The 24,795-nt window shown below is 46.1% G+C and overlaps 1 protein-coding gene across 1 annotated transcript in view; it reads right to left on the reverse strand.

Annotated features, from left to right (window-relative positions):
- The window catches only part of LOC144775650 (nmrA-like family domain-containing protein 1), a 77,839-nt gene that overhangs the window by 18,263 nt on the left and 34,781 nt on the right, over positions 1-24,795 (reverse strand). The window contains exons 3-4 of the mRNA XM_078659240.1: positions 18,197-18,452; positions 16,384-16,577 (exon numbers count right to left, since the gene is read on the reverse strand). Of these exons, the coding sequence (XP_078515366.1) occupies positions 16,384-16,577; positions 18,197-18,452 (450 nt within the window). The remainder of the gene's footprint in view (positions 1-16,383; positions 16,578-18,196; positions 18,453-24,795) is intronic.

A 24,795-nucleotide genomic window follows, 5' to 3' on the forward strand; every position in this document is an offset into this window, starting at 1 on the left:
AGCCCTCAGCCATCTTGCAATCCTTGCAGGCTGATCTGCTCGCTTCTAAATTTCTGCTGACTCGTGATAACCACACTAACCTGGTGATAAGAATTATTCCTGGGACGGTGGGTTTCACGTACCTGACTTTTAATGAAGGAGACACTGTACCTATTGCTTACAAGTCACACTTGTACACTTTGGCTGAAATGCGGTTTTCCACTGTGGAGAAAGTTTTAACAGCTGTGCAGATGGCGATTCTTAAGGAACGTGCTCTGTCACAGGGAAAACGCATGTTGGTTGTTACACCCTGTCCTCATTTGGAAGCAGTTACGAAAGCCAGTGTACCAAATTCTAAAGCTTTGCACCCTTGGTGGATTCAATGGGCTGCTTCCTTGACGTCCACGGATGTCACGTTTATTTTTGACGCCTCATCACGGTCGCAGGAGTACTTGCAGTATGAATTTGTTCATCCTGCTCCTCTAGCTATGCGGCCTTTGGAGGACTTCCATTGCATCATTTACACTGATGGTTCGGCGCAGGTTGCGCATGGTTCTAAACACGCCTACGTTTCCGCTTGCGCCATTGTGGTCGGTGCCATCGTGAACGATGAGTTCAAGTCCAGAGTGGTACATACGCAGACTCTAGGGGACTGCACCGCACAATTGGCAGAGCTTCGTGCTCTCTTACTAGCGTTAGAGTACGCTGATCCTAGTGTGACTACTCTGGTTGTGAGTGATTCTTACTACTGTGTCCAGTCTTACAATGAGAACTTGTTCTTTTGGATTCAGAATGATTTTCGTGATTCCAAGGGTAGCACGATAAAACACAAGATGATCTGGGTTCGAGTGGCTGAGCTTAAGGCTAGGTTGCCTCTCGTTTTTGTGATTCATACACTCGGCCATCAGCGTGTGGGAGTTCACGCTGTCGGTAACTCGCTTGCTGATGAAGCAGCGAAATCAGCGGTGTCTACATATTTAGTTGCAGCAGTTACACGGTCCAAAAGTAAGATTGATGATTACATCTTGGCGGCTGTTGCTGCCACTGAGAAGGGAGGTAAACATCCTACGGGGTTCCCTTCGAAGTACACATACCACTTAAGTCCCGAAAAGTTTCCTTTTGTGAAAATTCCTGAAGTTGGTGAGCGTTTGATTCCCAACTCGGATCGCAGGGCTAGCTTGATTACAGCGGCACATGAAGGTGTAGCGTCTGCGAATGCGGGCGTCTCGGCCACTGTAGCTCAATTACAACAACGTTTCTGGTGGCGGGGACTGTACAAACAGATGCGAGATTATGTCCTTCTATGTGACATTTGCCAGCAGATTAAACCTTCAACTGCTGCGCGTCCGCCACAGACACAGTTGTACATATCTAATAAACCACTAGGTTGTGTTTATTTAGATCACTGCGGTCCTTTTCCCTCTGATACAGCGTATAAGTACATCTTAGTAGCAGTTGATTCATGCACACGCTTTGTGTGGGTTTGGCCCCATCGCAGCGCTGATTCACGGACTGTCATAAGAGATTTGCGTGTCTTTGTAGGGATTTTTGCCTGTGGTACCTTCCATTCGGATCAGGGTCCGGCTTTCGCCTCTAAGGCGTATAAGGATGCCATGACTTCGTTGGGGGTCCAAGTCAAGTTTTCGTCTCCCTACGTGATTTAAAGCAATCTTTGACAGCTCGAGTTATAGGCACTGGCAGAAACTGGCTGGCCCACCTCAATGGCGTGCAGCGTGCACTTAATAATCTCCCTAGAAGGTCTCTGGGTGGGTGGACCCCATACGAAATGCTGTTTGGCATCAAGATGTACGTCCCTGACCTTGATGGTCTAGACTGCGTGGTTCGCGCCACAACCTTTGACGTAGATGAACATTGCAATGTTTACAGGATCTACAAAAGACCAGAGACAGTCTTGCAAAGGAACATTTGCCCTCCACATCGGATGATGCGTTGCAGATCCCGGTAGTTTGCTGGCTACCCCAAGTTGGAGAACTGGTTCGAGAGAAGAACGATAACAAGAAAGAATTTGGACCTTCCTATCGAGCTCGGGTTCCGGTCCTTGGAGTGAAGGGCACAAGAACAGTCATTTTACCACCGCTTCCAGGTCGTAAGGAAAACAGGTTTATCTCAATTGACAATGTCAAGATACACAGAGTGGCCAATCCTTCTTAGTATGACTCCGGCAGTTTCCTGTCCTTCCATTGTGAGAAATTCTGTTTTGGCCACTGCTTCTAATCCTGAACCTGAAGTGGCCATCAAATTACCTGCTATTTCCAGTCCTTTATTAAGTACTTTGCCTGGTACAGACCATGATGAAATTGACTACACTTACCCCACTGACTTATCTATGCCTGATCTGCAGACACGTTTGGCCACAGAATGCAGATTTTCATTTGACTCTGTTTCCAATGCCTCGAAGACACCCTCACAGTTTGCAGTTTATGCCAGTTTATTTAAAAAACATTTTTTGATTCCCCCTTGGACATATATTTGGCTGGTGCTTTTTTCCGTTTATCTTTTTATGTCAATTGGTTTTGTGTTTTATTTTTTCCGAATTGTCAATGGACACTATGTCGAGGAAAGAACATGCATTCGACATCTCAATGGAACTTTGGCCCCACTTTCCTCATCGCATTCTGCCCACAGACTGAAGAGAGACTTGACATTTGTTAACATCACTGCTTGGCCAGTCCTTGATGGGATTGTGTGGGATGCAGTTAGATTTCAAATTCATGGACCTACCGAGGTTGTTAATGTCCCTAATGTGCTTAGAGTTAACATGGGGGATGTGGTGAAACAAAACATACGTTCTGATGATTGGGATGTTCAGGCCGTAGAGGCTTTGTTTTCTGATTTGAAATACTATGCTGCCTTTGATGCTGAAGATTTGTACTTAGAATCTGCTAATTATGGTGATTTGTTTTGCTTTCAACATTTTGGCAATCACTTCTTACATAAAACTACTTCCAGAAGGAATACTGTTAATTATACGCAATGGGAGCATTGCCCAGCACCGAAACAAGGCAGTTCAAGTACTTTTTTGAAAAAGTACACTTATTTCACCGACTTTAATCAGTCCAATCCCGAGTCCTTTTATTTTAGAATGACACAAAAGCCAATGTCCAAGGTTAGACTTACCGACACCAAATTATTGTACTCGAAGTCCTTTCTTGATCAGCTGGCTGTTGGCGGCTACGAATTGTGGAAGGAAATTATTGACCTTAAATCGGTTTGGGGTTCTAAAAACTGGCAGGTACAAGGCACAGAGGCTTTGCACCGAGCATGCCTTATCCCAAATCACATGTTATTTCTGAATTCTACTATTTCACAAACAACATGCTTTGGATTGGCTACTTCTAAAAAGTTAAATACTCCTACCATCCCTGAGTTAGAAGAATATTCTGGCTGGAACAATTTTACTCAGTTTTCCATTAGAGACTTGCAGACCCTATTGCTAAATTCATCCTTTAACATATCAAGTATGGATCCAAAAGGTTGGCTGATGTGGCACAGAAGTGCTGATGCACGCCAGCATCGTTTTTTGGGTTTGTCGGATGGCTTTAAACAGGTCAGACCTGATCTACGTTTTGACTCTGACCATTCTGTCACTACTTATTCAGTGGGCAAATTATGTCAAAATTGGCTAAAACATTCTACATTAGCTGCGGTTAAACTGCATCTCTCCAAGCTGAATGAGGATGTGGATTTAAATGATTTCATAAAAGGCCCGGCTAGTGGTAGATCAAAAAGATGGATATATGCTATTTACAATGAAATCTGGAAGACATCACAGATTGAGGCGGCGACTCGCCTTAGAGCTATTGATCAAGCTAACCTAGAAAAAGTGCTTGCAGTGGTAGATAATAGTATTAACATGCTTTCTTCCCGCATTTACACGTTAGATAATATTGTGTCCTCTGTAGTGGATATTGTGCAGGATGAAGTATCTGTATTGTACCATGATCAAAATCAATTGCGTTCTATCATGCAATTTGCGTGGACCCTGCAAACACTAAAGTCTGGCAAGGTGCCATGGACCTACATGAATGTCTCCTCTCTCTTTGCCCCTTTTAATTTAACTGACAAGCAGCGCTTGCTTTCCATGCGCGATGCGTCTTTTTCTATGTTACATATTGAAAGGTTAGAATCCTTGCCTTTCTCTGTGGCAGAAGCCACTGCTGCAACGTGGCTTATCCACGGTTTGATAACATTGCCATTTGCTTTATATAAATTTACAAATTGTATGCAACATGTTGCTATAGGTCGATATGAGCCATTAGGTAATGCTTTTCTTCATGAAGTCTGGTCCCTCCCATTTACTTACAGATGTTTAACCGCTTCTACGCTGATGACGAGCTGGGCTCGTCATGGCGTAGCCTCCTCGCACGCTGATGACGAGCCCAGCTCGTCACATAACATGCGCTTTAGAAAATCTCAGCGTACGGGCGGAATTCCGCCCGCACGCATGCGGTTAAAAGACGGACAAGAAGTTTATTTGAATGGGGAGGAGTGTACAGAGACACCGGATCACTCCTTAATGTGTAGACACATTCAATTGCACGGTTCTTGTAACCAAGACCGGCCAAATTTAGCCTGTGTTTTGAAAGGCACACCAGTTCCCGCTATCGTTCCCACTTTTACTTTGCTGGCAAACAGTAGTTATTTACTTTTAAATAATGAAGATTGTTGTGGGTTAATTAGAGGTGTCGCTTATGTGGTAACTGTATCAGAGCATGTGGTGTGTTGCAAAAATGTGCTTTACCTACCCCCGCATGGGAAAAGGGATGCTTCCATCTGGCCGCGCATCCCAACCTTGACAGCGGAGTTCAATGGCATGAGTAGAATAAGAGCTCTTTTGTCCCAAAAAGAAGTGGCCTTGAGTTCGGCTCGAGAAACATTTGTGCTTCACATAGCTAACACCCGCACAGAGGTTCAGGCCCTTTTAAATACAGATTTTCCATTGCATTTCAGCGAACTGGTTCATTCAATCTTTAACGCGTCCTCCACGACTAGACTGGCGCATTTTTTCAAAATAGCGGTCTAGTGACTATATTTGAGAAAATATTTGGGGTCATTCCTGCTTTCTTCCATTCTATTTTTTCAAGTCTGTTTGGTGGATTCCCCGTTTTACTGGCACTGGTTGCAGGCGTTCTGGTGATCTTTTGTTTCATTAAACATGGATGCCCTTCCTGTGCAAGAAGCCGCGCAGCCCCTCCTGGCACTGTTTCGCAACAGGATGCTTGAATACTATGGCACTTTGCCGCTTGCGACTTTGAGCACGGCATATGGATTATCATTTCGATTTTCCTATTTTACATGTGTCCAGCCTGTGTTTCATTGCCTGAGCTGTGACTTTGACTGGGCCATTGATTTGTGTCTCTGCAAGACGGTATCGCCTGACGTCGATTTTAATAAGCTGATGAGTCCCGTCGTTACTCACGAGTTGGTTTGTTCTGGCGAAAGGATTATGGCTTTGGCAGCGATGGATGGACTAATGGGTCATTGGAACATTCTCGAGGCAGCGCTCGACTTCTTGGCGCATAGCTATCTTGAGAACCCACCGAGATGTCCTCTGATGGTGATAGAGGCTCCGGTCCTAGAAGAGCACGTATGTTCTTTCCCATTGTTAAATTGGATGGCTGAACTGTTTTCAGATGAAGACGGTGATTTCATGTTGGAGGCTGTTGCTGCATATTTTGCATATTCGGTCTTGCCCTAAAAACTTTACGAGTTTCAGTTCACGGCCCCTTATTTTCTACTGACATAACTTTTTGCAAATTTTACTTGAATTTTTCACCTCCCAGAACTATTGGCTTGAGTAAAAGTGAACAAATCATGAAAAAAAAATGTTTTCCCATCGATTTCTGGTTTATAAATATTGCTCATCGATCTTGAACTCTGCTTTCATGAGGAGACCCTTATCTTATCTTATCCGTGCTCGGATCATGGGGGGGGGGGGTGTCATATAGTTACTGCTTATCTATATACTGTGTTAAGTTAGCATGAGCTTATTAAATGTTTAAACGCCATTTTTCCTTTTGCTGCTTCTGCACACGACACTTAATTGTTGATTTAGCTTTCAACCTACAAGAGTGTTGTGATTTACATGAGAATAATATGTTATTGCTCTGATATCAGCTTTGCTTAGTAAACTATGTCTGTACAGAGAGTGCTGAAGCTTCAAGGATAACTCGACACAAACTGTTGTGAGGTCTGATCTCCGCACCTTCATAGACATAACATAAGTGCAGCTCCTGCCAAATTCTGGCTTTAGGCGCGTTTTATATTGCTTTGCTTAGAGCACACATACACACTTGATGCGGTTTGCATGCAGAGAGCTGTTGGAAGCTGATGTGATCTCTTCATACTAGGATCTTGAGGTATGGGGCCGCCCTGCTAAAACCCACAGAGACCTTCCTAGATATTAATATAATATGCTAGTTTGGGAGGGTGAGAATTAGGTGTTGTTAACCCTTATTCATTACAGCATTTTAGTATGCTGTCACCATTTGCTTTTTATGGACAAGTAACTATGCTGATAACTTTGCTTCTGATAATATGTTTCCTTTTATTATCTAAGATACTGCGTTTGAGAAAGCGGCATTAGTAAATAAATATTTCAAATGTGCACGTGTCCTCATTTACTCCACGTGCTGGTTTGAAATGATTGTATAACGAAAGAGTGTTCATGTGTTCCACGATGCCTGAGGTATTGTAAGTTCATGTTCTGGTTTGTCTAAACATTGGGAGTTTGTTATGACCAATGAGACACTGTAGCTAGCTCGGTAAGGGGATTTTGGGTACGGAGGTGAGTTTTGGGCCACCCTAATTCACTGAGGTTCCAAATCTCTATGCACAGTTCTGTAGGAGAACGGAATCCCTGCTACACGGCCAGTAGGTAAGTGCCTTTTTATTGATTTTTTATTTCCCCCCGTGCTGCCCTCCGCTTCCTGCCCTCCTGCCCTCACCACTTTTATGTCCCAGTAGCCGCCACTGCACCACACTACTCTGGTAAGGGCAGGGGGTATTACCAACCTCCCTCACCTTAATCAAGAGCGATAGAGGATTGTTTGAAAATAATGAAACTGTGAAGGCGGTATTTGTTAGCCGCCTCCCACAGTGCTGAGGAGCAGGGGCTGTCAGCATATGAAAACAAGCATTAGAAATGCAATCGGGCTCGGTTTTATTTGAGTTTGAGCTAATGGCATTGTAAATGCCAATGTATTGTTGCTATGTGTTATGGAGTGTGTTCATGTGGTGTGTACTGCCAGTGATCTCCTTGTGAGTGTGAGAATATTGCACTGTTACTGCCTGTGATGTCCTTCTTGTGAGTGTGAGAAGCTTGCACCTCTGCTGCCTGTGGTCTCCTTGTGAGTGTAAGAAGCTTGCACTGCTGCTGCCTGTGATGTCGTTCTTGTGAGTGGGAGAAGATTGCACCTCAGCTGCCTGTGGTCTCCTTGTGAGTGTATGCACTGTCATCGCTAGCCTGTAGATATGCACTGTCATCGCTAGCCTGTAGATATGCATTGGCTTCACTAGCCTGTAGATATGCACCGTCATCGCTAGCCTGTAGATATGCACTGTCATCGCTAGCTTGTAGATATGCGCTGTCATTGCTATCCTGTAGATATGCGCTGTCGTCGCTAGCCTGTAGATAGGCATTATCATCGCTAGCCTGTAGATATGCACTGTCATCGCTAGCCTGTAGATATGCTCTGTCATCGCTAGCCTGTAGATATGCTCTGTCATCGCTAGCCTGTAGATATGCACTGTCATCGGTAGCCTGTAGATATGAAGTGTCATCACTGGCCTGTAATTATGCACTGTCATTGCTAGCCTATATGCACTGTCATCGCTAGCCTGTAGATATGCATTGTCATCGCTGGCCCATAAATATGCATTGTCATCACTAACCTGTAGATGTGTACTGTCATCGCTAGCCTGTAGTTATGGACTGTCATCGCTAGCCTGTAGATATGCTCTGTCATCGCTAGCCTGTAGATATGCACTGTCATCGCTAGCCTGTAGATATGCATTGGCTTCAAAAGCCTGTAGATATGCACTGTCATCGCTAGCCTGTAGATATGCTCTGTCATCGCTAGCCTGTCGATATGCATTGTCATCGCTAGCCTGTAGATATGCACTGTCATCGCTAGCCTGTAGATATGCACTGTCATCGCTAGCCTGTAGATATGCTCTGTCATCGCTAGCCTGTCGATATGCATTGTCATCGCTAGCCTGTAGATATGCACTGTCATCGCTAGCCTGTAGATATGCACTGTCATCGCTAGCCTGTAGATATGCTCTGTCATCGCTAGCCTGTAAATATGCACTGTCATCGCTAGCCTGTAGATATGCATTGGCTTCACTAGCCTGTAGATATGCACTGTCATCGCTAGCCTGTAGATATGCACTGTCATCGCTAGCCTGTAGATATGCTCTGTCATTGCTAGCCTGTAGATATGCACTGTCATCGCTAGCCTGTAGATATACATTGGCTTCGCTAGCCTGTAGATATGCACTGTCATCGCTAGCCTGTAGATATGCTCGGTCATCGCTAGCCTGTAGATATGCACTGTCATCGCTAGCCTGTAGATATGCATTGGCTTCACAAGCCTGTAGATATGCACTGTCATCGCTAGCGTGTAGATATGCTCTGTTATCGCTAGCCTGTAGATATGCATAGTCATCGCTAGCCTGTAGATATGCATTGGCTTCACTAGCCTGTAGATATGCACTGTCATCGCTGTCATTGCTAGCCTGTAGATATGCACTGTCATTGCTATCCTGTAGATATGCACTGTCATCGCTAGCCTGTAGATATGCATTATCATCGCTAGCCTGTAGATATGCACTGTCATTGCTATCCTGTAGATATGCGCTGTCTGTGTATTTATGTTTTTATTGGATAGGTGTTATTCCGAGCTGCAGCGCAAGCGTTATGTTGTCAACCACCACCTACCCTGGCCTCAACCCTCAGAGGTAGCAGCATCTAAAAATGCTGCACTGTCAGGCTCCATTATCATCCCAGCTGACAAATGATTTACTAGGATGCAGTGAACACGATTTGAAAGATCACTTCGGGGAGCTCAGAATTGCATTACGGATTCCTTTAACGCAATGTTGTAATAACAAGCAAGAAATATGTTTTAAAGTTTTCAATAACCGGCTGTTTCAGTGCTAAAAAAATGTTGGAAAGAAGGCAGCTTCATAGGCATACACTTTTCATATTGGAATAAATGTTTGCTGTCATGTAGTTTTTAGTCACGAGACGTGTAGCGCTTTATTGTTCTACTGATGTTATTTGGTGTGATTTTTACTGGGGGGACAGATTAAATAAAAGGAGGCATGCATAATCCTTGTCTCCGTGTCCTTCATAGAACGAAAAGTGAACGCACTCGCACCATCTGGATTGCATTACACGGGCACTCTGACAGAGCCTAATTAAGATTAATCACTCTGCCGTGCTCGTTCGCGCACACAATATGCCATAGAACTGCAATAAATGACGGACGAACAGTAAATATACCCTATCACGTCAAGGCTACTAAATAGACAGCACAGCCAAGACGAATCACTAGGCAGATGCCAGAAAAAACGACGACCCGCACTAAAGAATCTAAAGAATGTGCCAGCCGGACCCCTTTCAGACCTTTTTTTTTCTTCTAAATGCATAAGAGCTCGAAAGCTCCGCCCCCCACTTCGTGGAGGCCTAGGCCCGAGCCCTAAAAAAGGAGTGATGCGGCAGGTAACACTGGCCCCATGTCATATCGGCGCTGAGGCAGTTGTCAGCTACCACTGTGCCTACCGTCACCCACAAAACTATGCAAGCTACAGAATGTTAGTGGAGCTGAAAGCTACCACAGCAAGCAGTGTGCAATTACAAATAGGACTATGTGGCAGCAGTTTACTGTATCAGGACGCCATTGCCATAATTTCTGGAGGGTTAAAGAGTCTTTGAATAGCCAACCTCTGTCCCAGTGACCCATGGGCACTGTGGTCCACCGTAGCCCACACCATTTTGTTGGTTAAAGAGGACCATAGCAATTCACTTGGCCCCCCTGGTATATTATATTTTTTTGAGTCAAAAACCCTAACCCTTGAGAATGTATATTGTATCTGCTTATATTAAAATTTGATAAATCGTTTTTATACCCATTTAAAGTACCACCAAAGACTTTGCATTATTGTACATTAAAGCTCATTTAAAATATACAGCCATTTTGTATTTCAGCGTTGTACACTATGGCCCTCATATACAACATTTTGGTGCAGGGAAGCGCCACAAGGCTTCTTGCTGCACTGCCCTGTGTCAAAAGAAAAGGGCAGGAATGCATCGCATTTATAAGATACTGTGCATTCATGTCAACTTTAAACTGCGCGGGCACACAAATGGCTGCCTTGTGCCAACACAGGCACCCTTGCGCCATGGTGCAACGGTGTCCGCATTGTAGATATAATTGTTTTTGTGCAGGAAGAGACACCTTCCTGCACAAAACAAATCAATGGACGCGTTTGCAGAATGCAACACACAGAGGAAAAACGAGGAGAAATAAAGTTATTTGTCCAAGTTATGCCTCCCCTGGAGATTCACACTATGTTGTAAACCTGGGAATGTGTCAAAATTGAAGGGTGTTGAGTGGGAACACCCACTGCACGTCCATAGAATGCCTCCCCGGCGCAGTGTGCGGCAACGCTGGGACTTGCGCTGCATTGCCTTGCACAATATCTATGAGGCTATGAAAAAGCACGCAGGGTGGCTTTTCGTGGCCTCATAGATATGGCTCTGCATTCTGCGCTGCCAGAACATCAAAAAAGTGACGCCCTGGCAGCTCAAGGGGCTTGTAAATAAGTACCTACATATTTAGCATGACTGTTTATGTAAGCGTAGCCTCATTTGGAAGTTGGCGTAGCCAGACGAGAGTTGTAGATTTCGTTAAGTCAGGTTTTCTACCTTAACCCACTGAATCTCCTCAATTTCTTGTCACATTATTCCAAAGGGTAGAGCTAGGTTCCTGATGGTTAGTGATTTTTTTTTTTTTTTGAAATTTGAACTTTATTGTTCAGCTAATTAAAACCATAACAATTTCATGTACATCATACAACCAATATTAAAACTTTTAAGGTACTCGTTAAAAAAAAGAACAATCACATAAAAATTTTGTATGAACAGAGATAAACACTAGATGATTTTCCTCCAATTATTCAAGTCATGATAAAAGGGAATGAGACAAAAGGAAAAAACAATAACAATTATGGACTTCCAGTAGTTTTAAGGCGTTTCTCGAATGCCTCCAAGAACTTTACCAGCTTGCAGTGTATTCGAGGGGCAGTTGAGTCCAAGCCTCCAATAATGGCAGTTATACATGTCCGTAGTCTCTTAATCTGGAAAGTATGTTTTAAAAAGTATGTCCGTTCCTCGGTCAACATCTTACAGTGACAAATTATATGACTCAAATTTTCTTTGGGACTACCACAAAGACGGCAGGTGACAACTTCATGCTGTTTCCAAGCAGGCTCCTCAGCTAAGGTCGGAAATTTACTAAATCTCAGTACCATCAGCTTTTTCTTGATAAAGATAGAATAGGTTGTTTCCAAGTAAAGTGCTGGTGTAAGTGACTTATAACCATTGATCACGGCCCAGGAGTGCGAACGATGGGAAAACATTTCTTTGTCCGTAACCAATGAATGAAATTTAGTCACTTTATTTAGTGCCTGTTTTAATGCAGCAAATGGCAAATTGTGATCCCAAAGATTTGCAGAGCATGTTACCTCCAATGCATGCAAAAGGAATTGGTTTGCTTTTGATTTTTTATGCGTGTTCAACTCCTGCCATAAAAAGGTATTAAGATTGTCAGTTGCTTTTTCCTTAATCTGGTACCACACCTTGATATATGAATATAATCTTCCCAATGTTTCGTTTTTTAAACCAAATTCGAGGCGCATTTGCGCTGGTGAAGCCATGTTGGGTAGTCGAAGTACTTTTTTATAGATTTTAGTTATTAAGCTGTTTAGTAGGTCCGCATCCTTTCCGAGCATTGGTTAGTGTCTATCTTGAGTTTCGGTTTAATCATGTGCTCTTTCCTCTGCTTCCTGCATTGAAGAAAATGCACAAAGTAGAGTAAATATGCATGTAACAGCATTATGTGCACCAACAGCTCAGACGGTGAGGCAGAGGCCCATTGACATTGAAGGCCTCATTTATGAAAGCTGAAGCATCGGTGCGTGAAAACATCGATGCAACAGTTTTCACTGCGCCTTCCTTGCGACAGGATAGATGCACCATATTTAATGTACGGCGCACTATGTTGCAAGCAGTTACAGGTACGTCAGTATTTCTGACGCATCTTCAGGCGCAAAAGTGGCGCATTGCTGGGGTGTGTCTGAAAACCGACGCAACTCCAGAAATATGTCCTTTCACATGGGGCGAGCCCCATGTGAAAGGACATGCGTCAGTCTTACGCCTGCTGTGAGGCAGGTGTAAGATATTGACGCAATAGCGTCCTAGAAGTGGTGCACTGAAGTCTTATAGATTTCAATGTGCCACTTCTACTAGGCTTTTTGCAGGGTAACACCACCCTGCATATATTATACCTGGCGCAGGTATAATGTGGCCTAGGGGTTTACAAAGTGATGCGTCTACATAGATGTGTCACTTTGTAAATATGGCGCAACATGGCGGTTTTTTTTTTACCGCTGGTGCGTCACAAAAAATGATACAACAACAGTGTAAAACTGTTGCAAGACCTCATAAGTAAGGCCCTGAATATTAGGATATTTTTGCTGCCAGCTGCATTTTTGGTTTTGAACATGTATTGGATTTCTGTGAGGTTTGCAGACTATATATTTTCTTTCAACCCTTGCCATGGCAGATGCAGTAACAAATGCCCCCACTCCTGCACTGGGGGAGGAGGGTGGGACACGCAGCTCTGCCAAGTGCCACGCATCTCATGTTACGGTAACGCAATTTAACTCAACTTCCCTCATTAACCTATGATCGCTAATTTGTCATGCACACCAGATGAACTGAAAGCTAAGCGGGTTATCTCTTTTTTTTCCCCTGTGTTGTGGTGGATGGCGCTACTCTTTTTCACTTAGCTGTCAGACAGTGTCACCCTCCTTGGAGCAGCCAACCAATTGAAGGCCTTTTAAGTTATAATGTAGCGGGTTGAACCCTGACTGGACTGTGCTATTACGTGGCCTGCTCACGTTGACCCGGCCGCCTCCTATGGCCACTGATTTGCGTTAAAGTACGTACAAGCGTGAGTTGTAAGATACGCCCAACACCAAGGACTTTGCAGGAGTCTGGCTTGTGTGCAGAGATACTGAACTTTGTTCTGGAGCTTCCGAGCTTGGGCGGATGGCTCAATCATACTGAAAAACAGTGACAGAGTGACCGTCAGGCTGGCCAGACCCAGACCACAGCACAGCACCTTCTTGGAAATTCCAATGTCTGATGGTGAAGCTTAGCTGTGTCCGCAGCAGAGACCTACATGCTCCATTGGTCAAAGCAGCCATCAGTGCACTGCTGACACACTGGTATCGTTACATAAGCACCTGAGAAGTGGCGCACCTACCCAACCAGGAATCGAGTGTTCCAGAACTGCGTTGAAGCTGCTGATAAGATTATTGTGGCCAAGAAGATGGGGTGGCTACACGCTCTGGGGCATATTTACAAGGGGATATTGCCACTAGAACGTCACTTTAAGCGACTATCTGGCGGCAATATGCCCTTCTCCATATTTGCAGGGCTTCACCCTGCTTTGTTAAGAAGGCCCCTTTACACGCATCATTTAGCAAGAGAGGGGCACACAGTGGGTGTTGCTGTTGGCGTTCCACAGCAACACCCATTTCTTTTGCCGCTGCCCCAGATTCACGAGGAGGTGTGAATCTGAGGCAGTGCCAAAAACGAACGCCATGCAAAAGCAGGCTTTAGAATGGGGAAACGAGAAAAAATACATTTATTTCTCCTCGTTTTTGCTTTTTCTATGTGTGCTGCTTTCTGCAGCACACATAGAAAGAGCAAAAAGCCATAAATGATTGTTCATGTGCACGAAGCTGTCCCTTCCTGTATGTAAACAATCATTAAATAATGACGACTTGCCACTTCTATGTGTGCTGCACATAGAAGGAAGGGACACCTTCCTGCACATAATCATTCCCTACAACACAAGCACCTTTGCACTATGGTGTGAGGGTGCCTGCGTTGGCACTAGACCGCTAAATAGAGAGCCAGCGCTAGGGAAAAGACATGGTGGCACTGTATTCTTGTGAATACGGCGCATCGCTGTGTTTTGAAAATGTCGCAGCAGGGTGTGGCAAAACTTGGCTCAGCTACGGCATCTGACTTTTTGTTGTTGTAAATACACGCCTTTGACTGTAGTGCTCCAGTGCATGCGTGGCAGAATAAATCCAATACATTCCCATGGTAAAGGCATGCGTGGTAAAGGCATGTGTTGTAAAGGAATACATTGTTTAGACGCCTTCGTTGTTGGGGCCGCGTAGTAGAGGCACATGTGGGTTAACCATGTGTGCCGTGTCACAAAAACCCTTAAAGGGTGGAAGAGTATTTTGGGTTAGAAGCATGGGGGGGCAATACAACCCTCTTGATCCTTATGAAAGAGTTTGGTGAGCACATCCTGTCTCTCCCTGGCCATGGAGGGGGGATTTGGAGGGGGTAGGGAGGTCCTTTGATTTACATTTTTTTTTTAAAACCTTGCAAGGTCTATATATGTTTTTCAGGACCTCAGAAACCCGACACGTAAAATGGCAGCCAATGACTGTGTTACCTTGTTACTAATGTGGGTGTCTGGTACCACGAAGCCCTGAAAAGCATCCACAAACAGGGCAAGCTTCATGCCTGAGTACCGCAAACTCAGGGAAAGCTTCAGCAACCCATGTATCAACATTTGGAGTTTCTTGTCATAGATTCGGAAGAGTGAAACCTAGGAGGGTGAGACGTAGTTCAGAAAGGCGGTCCCTGGATTCGCTGTACCTGGTCATGATTCTTGCCCTGAGTTTGCGGTACAAAATTAGGATCCAAAAATAACAATAAAAAAGGTTTAGAACAAAAAAATATCAGGCACAAGACAATTGGCCAATCTTCATACACAGTGGAGGCTGGCCACCTGGAGTGAATTGGAAGTACGGCCTAGCTTGTTGTCAGGCGCTGCGGCCAAACACTACTGCAGATGGCCAGAGGCCTTGTGAAGAAGAGGTTAGACGCCGTGCATGACCGCAGGCCAGGTCCTGCATCCAACCACCATTGTGAAGACTAAAGATTGTGTGCAGTGAGGTTTGGCACTGGCCAGGCGTTATGGCCAACCCTCGCGGCCAAGGTAGGAAATTAAGAACATCATAAAAAAAAAAAAAATGAAATTCACTGAAATATATGTATATGTTAGTCTTTTATTTGAATTGAGAAGGATAGTGGAGGGATAGAAGAGGGAAAAGATTTGCTGTTATATAACGCTCGCTACCCTGATGAGGTGTTGAAGCACCTTTTGTTGAGTAGCCCGCTACGCCGGGACCCAAACAGAAATAGTGGCAATTAGTATAGGGAAATATGCAATTCATTTGAGTGGGGACATGTTAGTCTGTTAGTTGGATTGAGAAGGAATAATTGAAGGATAAAAGAGAGAGGGATCTAGATGTCTTTTTTTGTTGGATTTTATAGCTGTAGGAGGGGGTGAAGGGGTGGTGGAGGGGAGTTAGTATAGGGACATTTGAAATTGATTTGAGTGGTGGACATGATATTCTGTTTTTTGGATTGAAAAGGAATAGTGGAGGGACAGAAGAGGCAAAGGTCTAGACTTTTTTTTAGTTCATAGCAGTAGAAGGGGGCCTGGGATGAATAAGGGGAGGTGGGGGGGAAGAGTCAGAGGTAAGGGTTTAGAAATCTCTGTTTGGAAGATCTGAATTTGTAAAAGATGTATGAGATATGGTGCTGCTTCTGTCGTCCCAAGCGCTGGCACACTTTCTTGCTGTCTAGCACCATGCACACACGTTTGCTCCACCGTGCAAATGTGTGTGAGTAATGTGTAGCTTGTGTTTTGTTTTCAATGAGTACCATTCCAGTACAAACTTTGTATTTGTGCTGTACAGTACAGCACACGTGCAAAGTTAGAAAATATTAGAGAAGATAAAAAAAATTCTCCAACTTTGCGTTTTCCTCAAGAAGGTGTTGATTTTTAGGCGTAAAGCCCTGTCCATAGATGTAAGTAAATACGTCTTTGTATCAGATAATGCACCACAAAAACATGAGTGGCTGTTTGACAACGCCCATGTGATAGTTTTTGTGCTGGAAAAAGAATCCCAAATCAACACTATGCATCCCTTTTGGTGACTTTGCACGGGTCAAAAGTGTTGATGCATTTAGCCCCTGGTTTGCAGCCCTGCACTCACCCTATCATCCTGGAACTGTGCCGGGTGCAGTAGTCGTGATAACCTGACAGCGTACTCCTTGATCGTCAGCCGTTCTGCAGACAGGGAGCAGCTCTTCCCGGTCCACCGGCGAGGGTTCTTCAAGATGGAGGCGATGGCCGAGCCTACTTGGGCAACGCTGATCCCATCCATAGCGGTGTCTCCCATGGGCAGAGCTGCAGGGGGGAGATGGAGAACTGATAAGCTCACAGATTCTTTAAGAGGGATCAATTAATTTACCCATTCATCTATTCACTGATAACGTCTCAAACTAGATATGCCAAGTTTTCAAAAGGTTAAATTGAAATATATGACTCTGGACACTTGTTTTGCAGCTAGTACATGCTTTTGGTGTTTCTTGCCGCTTCTAGTGGTAATTCCTGCTGCTAGAGATTTCAGCAATGGCTTAATGAAATGCTGACACATAAAGGACCGGCTGTAGTTAGTTGTTCACAGCTCAGCATGGGCCTGGGTGGTGAACTTTGCTCCGTTCGTAGAGTTTGTGGAGTTTTCTGCACTCTGCGGAGCTCGCGGAGCTCGCGGAGTTCGGAAAACTCCGCTTCGTGATGTGCAGCGGAGTTTTTTCCCTTTTTTCGCGAGCGCAAGCTGCTGCTTGGGTAGAATTTCTACCCGAGCGACAGGAATACCAGCACAAACTGCAATTCGGACTGCACTCCGCCACTCGCTGAACTTCGTGGTGTTTTTTTGTAACTTCGTGGAGTTCTGCGTAGCAAAAGTCAGCGAACTACGCCCAGGCATGTGTGGTTTGCTAGTTGTATGGAACAATGGAAACCAGGCCTGAGGTTCTCTGTGTGGGTCACATAAATAGAATGGCGAGAGTTGGTGGTCAGGCTTGTGGAGCATTTGTAAAGTTGTGTGCAGGATTTAGTCACAGCTCCAGGAATTATGAGGCAAGTGAGGAGGACCAAATTATGGGGCAGGGTAGATTCAATTATGTCCGATGTGTTTCAGCACATTCTGTGGCAGTGTTGTTTTTCTGTTTTGTCATTTTAACACCCAATTATGCAGTTGATGGTAGACTATGTGGCAACTGCTTGAGTATGTGGAAACTGTGCAGCCACAGATACGCCTAATTTCAGTGACCATGATTTTAGCACAGGAAAATGTGTGTGTGCTTCAGGTAAGGTGACTTGGCACTAGGGTTGCCACCTTTCTAAGAGAAAAATACCGCCCATTTGTTGTTGTTTTAAGAGCCTACGAAGGTCTAGACAGGACACTATATAGGACTTTAAAAAAAATATCTCTTGTATGTTTGTAGCGTGACTTTTCTGCCTTTGTTTGCTTTGATTATTAATCAGGGATTGTTAATGCAGCTCCAAAACACATTTGAAAGCGCTTTTTATTTATATTTACTGTTTAAAGTATGTACAGAGGAGGGCTAAAAATACAATCTGTTGGCGATTTTGCTTATTTTTGTACCAGTCAAGGCTTTAAAATACCGTTGGTGCCGCTAGAGAACCGGCAAGGTGGCAACCATGCTTGGCACAGCTGTATGGGTGTCCCCAGTGGTAGAATGACGGGGGATCTGCAGACCTTGCTTGAGGCACATTGTATGAGCCACTTGGATGTCCAGTACTGGACATGGTGCTGCAGGTCGTCAAAGCGCTTTGACGCCTCACCAGGGGTAGTAAGCACTATATAAATGAAATTACGATACAATACAAAGGGCAAGCTTTTACCGTGGATCCACGCAGTGGTCAGTAAGGGGTACCAGGAGTACAGCTGTTTTTTTAACTATCTTTTTCTATTCCCTCCAGTCACGGCTGTCTCTCACCTAGTTTATATGTGTTGTAGCCAGCAGCCGACGGCTTCAATGCAGCGACAAGGTCCTCGAAGTAATATGGCAGGATGACCTCGGTCTTGGGAAGGGAGATCTCGTTCATGTAGTCGTTGATGCTGGCTTTGGCATCCATGTGTCTGGCGGGGAGGCCGTACTTCCGGTGCACGTGGTGCTGAGCAAGGAACACCACGTGCTGGACTCCCTGCCGCTTGCACCCGTCCGCCAGAGCATACCCTCGTCGAATCTCGCTCTGGGAACAAGAAAATAGTTTTTAGGAAGGGCCTTAGTTTTATGCATGAATTGCAGTTAATAGAGAATTAAATCTGCAACTGTGATTACAATTCCTTAGACAGGTAAAGAACAGCGACCAATCAACAGATACTCTTATCTTGGGAGTTACGCGGCGAAACTCACTAACACACTTCTTGCTCGTCACTTTATGGGGGCGTTTTCAAGATATTCCATCTTGTTTAAACTTATTAGAAGTTTGCACACCCCTGCGCTGGGTAGATAAGATTGTGTACAGTCTGGTTTTTCACGGGCATTTTGTAATATTTTTTTTTTACTTCATTAGGATTACTGGACGGCCATCTTCTCCAAGAAAATGCTGCTGCAACTCATAAGCAAATTAGGTCAGACTGGTCCATATGGTGTATGTGAAGCCTGTGATGTCGGGCGCTAGGCCCGCATGCTGGTTAAATAATTGAGACACAGACACAGTGAGGTACTGGGTGGAACTGACCCTGAGCACGTGCGCTCAGCCACTTTTATTGCAGTAGCATCACCTGACCAGTGACGTCTGTGGTGGGTGGTTGCACAGTGTAAGCCAACACTAAGAACAACTAGACTGTGTCCAGCAGGACACTGCATCCCTCCCAAAATTTAATGAAAGGAAAACGAATGTCCAACCTGCAAGAAACAAAACAACAAAAATTTACAGACCCAATGGAGTCTCTTCAGGCGATCGGCCGGGATATGTTAAAGTTCTGGACCACAAGGTCAATCAAATGAGATTCACCTCAGCGGTGTAGTTCAGATCGTCATGGTCTCGCAGCGTTGGCTTTTATGTACAGTGTTCAACACTCGGGGTATCTGGAGCATAGTAGGAGTGACCCAGGTGTTCCGAGTCCGGTGGATGACAACGCTTGTTGGTTGTTGGAGACGACTGCGGCACTAGAGGTCTTTCCTTGGATTCGCTGATCTTGATGCTTTCACACCTCCTGCTGGCCAAGTACCTTCCGACTTGCCTTTCTTGCCTGACTTCTCTCTCACTGGAGCCTCGAAGACTGGCCTCTCCTGCGTGGACTCCTCTCACTGGAGTCTCTGGGAGGACCCTCTTGCTGGGCGTGATGGGACCGGGTGAGCCGTGCGGGGCTTCGCATGAGCCGCGCCAAGGTGTCACTGAGGAACTGCCAACGGACTCACGGCCTAGTCTCTCATGTTGAAGCGGGGATTTTGGTGTAGTCAGCCTGGATGGTCTCGCCGTTAGGACTTCGGTTCAGTGCCTTCTTCAGACTGTTTCTTGGTGACAGGTGATCACCTGGGGCCTCCCTGCTTCCCGTTGCCTGTCGTGGAGCTGCCACTGCTGCACCTCTCCAATACGGATTCCTCTGTCACAGGAATTCCGCCGAGGCCCTTGTCCTCTGGACTGCCACGTGACCGTGTGGGCTGTGCGGGTCGCTGTGGAACTTCGGACAGGGCCACAGTCGAGTCTTGTGTAGTCCCCAAGGGTGGATTGTTTAATGCATGGGTATGCTCTGCTTCGGCAGGCTTCAGGTTCACGGGGCACACAGACTGTTCTTCGTTGGTCAGCCTCCTCACATGCAGGTTGTCTGGATTGCTGGGATCCACACGGATGGTGCGATGCTCCTTTGACATCATCGATGTTTCTGTATGCTGAACGTGGTTCTTTATCTTCCTTTGTGGAATGATGTTGTGTTACTCCTTCTTTCTCTTCGTGCTCTTTCTCGATGTGGTCCAGTCTTCTCACTTGCTTGCTCACTCTCACCAGGCTTCTCTATGTAGCGGGCCCTCTACATATTTTCCCCCTGGTCTTGTCCACGCTGTGGGACACTGTCTTCACTTGGCTTGGTGACTAGACCTGTCGTTGTATCTTCCTTTTACTTGATCCCTTCTTTTACTTTTTAATCCGGAAACCCTTCCTTGGTCATTCTCGTCATGACTCTCCTTCCTTTTTGGGTTTGTTTGGATCTACGGTTCTTTCTTCAGTTGTTCTTCTGCAATTCTCTGGCGAATTGGCTTCTTGTCTTCTTCCCTTTCTGTGTGGCGTCGCGCCCTTCTTCTCCATGTTCCTTTTCGCAACGCGGTCTGGTCATCTTGCTGTCTTTGTCTTCCTGACCAGTCTTCTCGAGGCAGCGTGCACTCCGCCTGTCTCCCTCTGGTCTGGTCATGGCTCTCGGACACAGTGTTCTTCTCTTCTGTGACTGGACCGGTCGTCGCGATCTTCTCTGTTGCTTCTTCTTTTGGCGACCAGACTGGGTGGTCAGCTTTACATCCTTCTTTGCGACCAGACTGGTTGGTCGGCATCGCCTTCTTCTTTGTGACCAGGCTGGTTGGTCAGCTTCGCCTTCTTCTTTGCGACCAGACTGGGTGATCGGCTTCACCTTCTTCTTTGCGACCAGGCTGGGTGGTCGGCTTTACCTTCTGCGTGAGTCTTCATGCTTTGCTGTCTTCTGTGTGATCGCTATTCACACCGTTGCTGTGTTTTAGCGTTGGCGCGCTTCGTCTGCGCTCTTCCCGTGCTTCGCTGGCTGCGGAGGGTTATGTCACCGCTCCTTGGACCTTCTCTTGGGCATGCGGTCATACGTGCTGATGATGGCGCTCTGGTTGCTGTGATACGTCGCTGCCTCACTCTGGCACCTTTGTGTGCTGTACTGTGGCGTTGGCGTGTCGCTGTGCAGCGTCACTCTGGCTGTTTAGTGACTTCGCGTCACTCTATCACTGACTGTCGGTGTGCGTGGAGTTCTGGCGCTCCTGGCACGTTCGGCGCAGTGCTGTGCTGTCCTGGTGTGTGGGTGTGGAGTTCTTGCACTCCTGGCGCGTCCCAGCGCTCTCATTCGTTAGCGTCTTTCTGTGTGCTCAAAGGTCTGTGATTCCTTACGTCACTGTGCAGTGACCATTGTAGTTAGTCCTCGGCTTGCGTTGCTGCAGGCTTGCTTTAGGATGCCTTCTTCGATTGGTTTGTCCAAGGCTTGTTCTTTTCTTTGGATGCAGTACCACCCGGTGGGCACCGCTCGGTCCCCTCTTCGCTCCGGGGCACTCCCACGGCAGGGCTCGGCTCACGCTGTACTCGTGAGGTGTGGGGTAGGCTCCTGGACACCTTCTCCCTTGCATGCAGGCCCGGGGCTCAACACACGCCCCGAGGGCCTCTCGGCACATCGCCGCTGTTTAGGGGGGTGCCTTCAAGGCAGGCAGCACTCTTCCCCTTTCTCCATGATGTTTCCTTTTCAGCTGTGGAACACGTGGGCACAGCTACCCTCGTCACCAGTGTAATGTCGGGCGCTAGGCCTGCATGCTGGTTAAATAATTGAGACACAGACACAGTGAGGTACTGGGTGGAACAGGCCCGGAGCACGTGCGCTTAGCCACTTTTATTGCAGCAGCGTCACCTGACCAGTGACGTCTGTGGTGGGTGGGTGCACAGTGTAAGGCAACACTAAGAGCAACTAGACTGTGTCCAGCAGGACACTACAAAGCCCAGTCTAGCCTTTGAAAGAGCGTTGTAACACACACTGCAGTTCAGAAGACCCCTCATCCAGATATGCACTCCCTATACTTTGGCTTATATTTACAAGGGCTTATCGTCACCAGAACGTCACTTTGTATGCCGTTCTGGTGGCGATATGTCCTTCGCCCTATTTACAAGGCAGCGCTAAGCTGCTTAACATAGCCTTGTAAATAAGGCCCCTTTTCACGCAGCACTTAGCATGAGAGGGGAAGGCAATGGGTGTTGCGGTGGGCATTCCACCGCAACATCCTTTGCTTTTTATGTTGCCCCCTATTTACAAGGGTGGAGTTAATATGGGGCAGCGCCAAAATTAAGATTTGCTGTTTCTATTTGTGCTGGATTTTGCAGCACACATAGAAATAGAAAATCGCCAGTAGTGATTGTTCATTTGCAGGAAGGTATTTTGTGATGTAGGAAATTGCGTTTTTGTTGCAGTACCCCCAACTTTTTGCCTGGTCTTTGGTGCAACTTTGATTGAAGTGTACTGGGATCCTGCTAACCAGGTCCCCAGTACCAGAGTTCTTTCCCTAAAAATTTACAATTGTTCCCCCAATTGACAAAACCTTTAGCACCCTCTGTAGGTCCCTAGTAAATGGTACCCCCAGTGCCTAGGGCTTGAGGTACTAAAGAGGGTCCCTAAAGGCAGCAGCACAAATTGTGCCACCCTAAGGGACCACTCACCAAGCACATGCATGACTGGCATTGCAATTTGTGGCTTGCTGCAGACAAAAGTGAAAACACGACATGTCACACATCCCTGTGTGCCAGGTCCCCCACTCTGCATGTAATATCCGTAAGTCGCCTCTACAGCAGGCCTGACAGCCCTATGGCAGTATGCTGATTATTACATGTGACAGAATACCTGCATGAGCAGATATGCCCCTGTGCTGGTCAGTCCTATTACTGCCAGTATAAGTGACCAGGGAAGCCATTTTAAGACATGAGCTGGACAGGGGTGAAACGAGTTCCCTAGCTACAAGATGGTTTCACTGACAATAGGGATGTTTGGTATCAAACATCTCATACTGGTAAACCCACAATGATGCCAGTGTTGGATTTACTATCACATGCACCCATAAGGCACGTTAGAGAGGCTCCCTGGAAACCTACTAGCCTCTGTTGTACTTGCTGGCAGGTTTTTCCAGGCTGCCACCTGAGACACTGTTCTGATCTCCTAGGGTGAGAGCCTTTTCTCTCACGAGACCCAGAACAAAAGCCTGTCCGGGAAGAGGGTGTAACACCCTCCTCCCACAGGATGATCTGCTGATTAGCCTCCCTGGGCCGGCAAGCTTCAAAGAGCAGCCGCCTTTTGAATGCAAATCTGGCTCCCCTCACAGGAGAGGAAGCCACCCCCCTGTCCAGAGCCCCCTTAGCACCTGGACAAGTGGGAAAATGAGCTAGTCAGGTAGGCATGCCATCTCCAGGGTAGTACCACCCCCAAGGCTGGCTACAGCGAGGTGGACACAATTTTTTTAGAAGTAGATATCCTTGTGATGGCATACTTAGAAATTCTGGAACAGGGTTATGCCCACTTCCCACAGAAAGTGGTCATTTAGGGGGCGTAGTGACCCCAAGGGCCAATAGCCCATTGGCTTCTACCTTACGCTCCCCTAATGCCTCTAAATTCAGGATTTAGGGAAGAAGCAGATTCTGTCGACCTATGAAGAAGAAGGACACAAAGAGCCATAAAACAGCAGACTGAAGAGAGTACCTGACTAGGCATAAGCCCTGCTGTCCTGTCTGTCACCCTCTGTCCAACCGGTGCCAAAGTTGACTCGTTCTGCAGCTGTGTACCTTCAAAACCTGGAAGGACTGACTGCCTTCAATAAAGACAAAGACCTCCCGTAGAGCAACAGAACTGTTCCCTGATTCCTACAGAAATTTCAAAAGAAAAGACTCTGAGGACTAACTGCCAAAACCCGACATATGAAGCAACACTGCATCCGTCACCTCTGGCCTGAGTTGAAGTGGTCAAATGGTATCAAAAAGGTATCCCAGTCCTCCAGAGCTCGAGTACATCATGGTATGACCCTTCCTGGACTCCCCGACATCGCCTGCAGCCTCTGCATGCAGGCCCCCCTCAGCCGTGACTGCTCCTGTAAGGAAAAACCAGATGCATAAGGACACCTTTGCACCCATCACCCCTGGGTCTTGGAGAAGAGGATCAAAGGTGTCTCCCCGTCCCCGTGCATCACAAGGCCTGAGCCCACTTGCTGTTCATCCTCACTCGCCTCCTGGCCAGAGCCTGCAGCCTCTTTCCACAGTGACCAATCTCCATTGAAATATATTGGGCTCCCAAAGCTGTTTTTCACCCTGCACCTTGCTGCCCTCGTGCTGCTGGTGGTGCACTGCTGGTGCTGCCTTGGACCTTGCCCGCCACTCACCTGAACTCCGGGAGATTGCATGTTTGTAGAACTTATTTTTCCTTCCATAGGATAACGTTGCAGAACTTTTTTCAGTGATTTTTTTAAATTTAAAAACATACTTGCCTGAATGATTTTTCTCTGATGCCTAAACGTATATAAAGATACTTTATATTTTAATAAATTGGTGTGCATCTCCTTCTTGAGTGGTGTGTGTCATTTATTGATCATTGCGTGTATTTGCAGATGTCTTGCACTCCTTTGTTTTAAGCCTAAGGCTGCTCGACGACACTACCCCCTAACAGAGCACTTTGGGATTGCTTAGCAAGCCCTGTCCACTCACAAGGGATTTACTGGACTATTTACACAATATATATGATTTCTGATATATCACATAAAGAGCTTCCTACATGTGGTATAAAGTATTTGTGGAGGACATCCAAGATCTGTCTTATTTTTCGTGTTTTCAATACTCAAGCCAC

The sequence above is a fragment of the Lissotriton helveticus genome, chromosome 1_1 (assembly GCF_964261635.1).
Source record: "Lissotriton helveticus chromosome 1_1, aLisHel1.1, whole genome shotgun sequence".
In the NCBI taxonomy this organism is placed as follows: Eukaryota; Metazoa; Chordata; class Amphibia; order Caudata; family Salamandridae; genus Lissotriton; species Lissotriton helveticus.